General features: G+C 41.6%; 2 protein-coding genes across 2 annotated transcripts in view; one reads left to right on the top strand and one right to left on the bottom strand.

Annotated features, from left to right (window-relative positions):
• The window catches only part of mylipa (myosin regulatory light chain interacting protein a), a 22,856-nt gene extending 21,800 nt beyond the window's left edge, over positions 1 to 1,056 (bottom strand). Inside the window, exon 1 of the mRNA XM_020597487.1 lies at positions 806 to 1,056. Coding sequence (XP_020453143.1) covers positions 806 to 892 — 87 coding nt within the window. The 5' untranslated portion in view covers positions 893 to 1,056. The remainder of the gene's footprint in view (positions 1 to 805) is intronic.
• dtnbp1b (dystrobrevin binding protein 1b) overlaps positions 1 to 4,599 on the top strand; it is a 555,482-nt gene that overhangs the window by 478,114 nt on the left and 72,769 nt on the right. The gene's annotated exons all lie outside the window — the stretch shown is intronic.

Genomic DNA, 4,599 nt, shown 5'->3' on the forward strand with positions numbered 1-4,599 from the left:
GCAGGGAACCCGGAGATAAAACTCATTCACACCCACAGCATGCTGGGAATATGCCATGCATGCTAAATTGCTATACATTTCATTAGCAATAAATAAATAAATAAATAAAAACCCTCGCAACTACTGATGAAAAGAAAAAGTTCCATCGCTACCCTGTCCATGTCCACTCTAGAGGGGAAAGAGGTGAACATCTCAACAACTTGGACTCAGACTGAACTTTCAGTTTGACTGGAGGCGAACGCTGGGCGCTTGCAAAGGCAGATGAATGAACTCTAGTAACCTCCACAAAGCCCTGCATCTAAGTGACGCTAAGCCAGGCAGGTAAGAGCCATCATAGCCATTTCCCCCAGTGGATTAAAACTTCCCTGCATGTATAGCAAGTTAAAAGGCTACATTTGGATGAATCGACATTTTAAAAGTTTCATTGTTACAAGTTGATCGCCCTTTCTTCTGCACATGGTGCTCTGCAGAACAATTAGTTTCCTCAGTTCCTGTGCGCAACAATGAAGCAGGCGTTAAGTTCACGGTGCATTTAATGATAATGTACTAAAAGCCGTGGTGGATACAACTTAGGAGCGTGTTCCTTGGAGTGGAGAAACCGATTTCAGTTTCTCAAACATGTTTACTACAGCATCTGAGTGACACAGGCCAAGAGGCGAATCGAACAAGATGTTTAAGTTAAGAAAAACAAACATTTAAGTTTCGTAAGAAAGAACCACACTGATGCCCTGCCTGACTATAGCACTGTGTCTTAAACGGTGTCACGATAACAAGTCGTGATGTGTATTCTTCCTCCTCAGCCTACCTTATTGAGACAGTCTTCGCCGTTCGCCTTCGCATCAACTTGCACTTCCATCACTACCGAATCCGGACGAGTAACGTGGCAGAGCATTTTGGCTGTTTATTCTCTAAATCTTTGGTGTGCCACTCTCTGACAATAATCAAACCAATCGTCAAACCTTCTTGAAAAGCTCCCTACATTAAGCCCTCATTACTTTCGTAGTCCTTTCACTCCCAGTGGTGAAACTGTAGCCACCAGCTGAAGGATATATCAATGAAACGCTAGGCACAGCACCGCCCACTTACAGCTGTCCAATGACGACTAGTTTGATATAATCGCTGCAAATGCTAAACCAATCAGAAGTCGTGTTACATCCGCACGCTGCTCACCTCCCCGTGCCTGGATGTGTGAGGAGTCCGCTGCGCCCTCCTCTGGCTCTCCTGTTGCATGGACCTTAAGCGGATTTCTACTCACCTGCGCCTAATGAACCAGCTATTTCAGCAAACTTAAGCAAACCTTGGGGTGAGTTTAATGAATTGTATACGGTTTTCATGAATAGTGTATGGAAACGCTGTCCAGAAATAGCGGTGATAACGGGGAAACATTCAACCTTCCTAGTTATTGCCCAAAACGTTTATTATGGTTTTTTTTTTAACCATGGTAGCAGTCCAACTCGTTTCCACCATTTTCCTCAAAATAATCCTGCCTGTGTAACACTACAAATTGCTTCGTGTCCTTAAACTGAAGACGCATTCTGCCAAAACATTGCACGTTTTAATTAAAGTTGTCTCATTGCAGCGGGGAACAGCAGCTAAGATAAAAACGACGTCCTTGTTTTCAGTGCTGCAATAAAATCATAATGAGATTACTGTGATGCAAGGTGTTTGCCATATAGGCACATTTCCAGAATCCCTGACCCTTAATTCAATAATAAACCCTTCATAATCCCTTAATTCAAACCCTTTGGACCCTACTGTAATAATGCTTTGTTGTTGGGTACCGACCTACCTTTATGACCTAAACTGAACCTTTTCCTTCAACCTTACTTACTGTATATAGATATATGTAATAATTCCTACCTAACCCTAACCCTCATCTCTTCCACAACACTGACTGTTTTATTCAGCAACAAATGTATCCACAGTGGGAGACAGCCTAGGCCTGAAGACTACAGAAAACTGCAGCTACTTACACTGAGGAGGCATGGTGTTCAGCCAAGCTCAGTGCTTGTCTGCCAAGGGACATTTTAGAGTAGATGCAGTGTCCCTGTACATATTTTTGTACTCTTCCACAACTGCATTCCTGATATAGCATTGGTGACTCAAATATATAAGACCCAGGAAGACCGCCTCAGTTATTGTATAAAAGTGTGCACAAACAGATGTGAGATGAGATGAATTTTTTTCATACATGTGAAGATGCTTTGTGCAGCAATTTTTGTCTTTTTATTTGGATGTTTATTCAACCGGTCTAACATGAAACAAATGCTGATAAGAACTGGTATAAAACCTAACTGCCTGTAAATTGCTTCAGGAAAACCGCTGCAACAACTTAGAGAAGCCTGGATGAAACTGATGGTTATAAAGTCTGTTTTAAGTTGATTTATAGAATAAACATCTCTCACCAGTGTGAAACACTTAAAGAAAACATCTCTGAAACAACTAGTGCAACTTCCATTTGACAGGTATGTGACATGCCGCAGATGGGTAAAGCAAAATAAAAACACCTCCCAGGCAGTATAGTGCTAAAATGGCTGTGGCAAGTTTAACAAATGTCTATTGGGGATTGTGCATTCATTTATTCATCGCATGAAAATCTCAGTGGTCAGATTTTTAACCAAACTCTGGTTAATAATAAATCTGGCTAATCTTGTGGGCGCCATCAACTTTACTGGCCTGATTGCCACTAACTACCATATTGTGGTGCTTATCACTGAACTGATACAAAGGAACTGCATGTTCATGCCTCACCATGTTTACTGTAAGAAATAGAAGAATAGCAAGTGTTTTCATCAAGGTGTGAGGGTATGCAATCTGTTCCATGTAAACAGCCATATTATATTATCACTAAACAGTGGTTTGGTTCTGATAATGTTGACCGTCACTAGTATCGGTTTGTTAAATGTTCTTGTAAGTGCATCTGATTAGGGGTAATTCCAGTGACTTTCCCTGCTTCTCATTGACATGCAACCCCCTACATAGGAAGAAAAGACTCCGATGTTATCAGTTTGAAAATGTGTCTTTCTGTGTGTGTGATAAGGGCAACCAGTCTGGGCTCGGCAGTGGTGTGTCTTTTTGCCCTGATGCGGTGTTAGAAGGTGTGCGGTGAACGAACGGAGAGACGCGCCATCTGAGCAGCCATCATTGCAATAAATGGAAAAGCAAGGAAGATACTGGATTGACCTAACATCTCCTGTCAACATGGAACTGGAGATACTCACCGAGCAGTCAGTGGACAGACATCCATACAGGCCCACACGTGCACACCAGTGTTTTCACACTTAGAGCACTAGAAGAGTTTTGGTTCAATCCTTTTGATTTTCACTTTTTAGAGTAGATGCAGTGTCCCTGTACATATTTTTGTACTCTTCCACAACTGCATTCCTGATATAGCATTGGTGACTCAAATATATAAGACCCAGGAAGACCGCCTCAGTTATTGTATAAAAGTGTGCACAAACAGATGTGAGATGAGATGAATTTTTTTCATACATGTGAAGATGCTTTGTGCAGCAATTTTTGTCTTTTTATTTGGATGTTTATTCAACCGGTCTAACATGAAACAAATGCTGATAAGAACTGGTATAAAACCTAACTGCCTGTAAATTGCTTCAGGAAAACCGCTGCAACAACTTAGAGAAGCCTGGATGAAACTGATGGTTATAAAGTCTGTTTTAAGTTGATTTATAGAATAAACATCTCTCACCAGTGTGAAACACTTAAAGAAAACATCTCTGAAACAACTAGTGCAACTTCCATTTGACAGGTATGTGACATGCCGCAGATGGGTAAAGCAAAATAAAAACACCTCCCAGGCAGTATAGTGCTAAAATGGCTGTGGCAAGTTTAACAAATGTCTATTGGGGATTGTGCATTCATTTATTCATCGCATGAAAATCTCAGTGGTCAGATTTTTAACCAAACTCTGGTTAATAATAAATCTGGCTAATCTTGTGGGCGCCATCAACTTTACTGGCCTGATTGCCACTAACTACCATATTGTGGTGCTTATCACTGAACTGATACAAAGGAACTGCATGTTCATGCCTCACCATGTTTACTGTAAGAAATAGAAGAATAGCAAGTGTTTTCATCAAGGTGTGAGGGTATGCAATCTGTTCCATGTAAACAGCCATATTATATTATCACTAAACAGTGGTTTGGTTCTGATAATGTTGACCGTCACTAGTATCGGTTTGTTAAATGTTCTTGTAAGTGCATCTGATTAGGGGTAATTCCAGTGACTTTCCCTGCTTCTCATTGACATGCAACCCCCTACATAGGAAGAAAAGACTCCGATGTTATCAGTTTGAAAATGTGTCTTTCTGTGTGTGTGATAAGGGCAACCAGTCTGGGCTCGGCAGTGGTGTGTCCTTTTGCCCTGATGTGGTGTTAGAAGGTGTGCGGTGAACGAACGGAGAGACGCGCCATCTGAGCAGCCATCATTGCAATAAATGGAAAAGCAAGGAAGATACTGGATTGACCTAACATCTCCTGTCAACATGGAACTGGAGATACTCACCGAGCAGTCAGTGGACAGACATCCATACAGGCCCACACGTGCACACCAGTGTTTTCACACTTAGAGCACTAGAAGAG

This window comes from Monopterus albus, unplaced genomic scaffold (genome assembly GCF_001952655.1).
Source record: "Monopterus albus unplaced genomic scaffold, M_albus_1.0 scaffold34.1, whole genome shotgun sequence".
NCBI classification, from domain to species: Eukaryota; Metazoa; Chordata; class Actinopteri; order Synbranchiformes; family Synbranchidae; genus Monopterus; species Monopterus albus.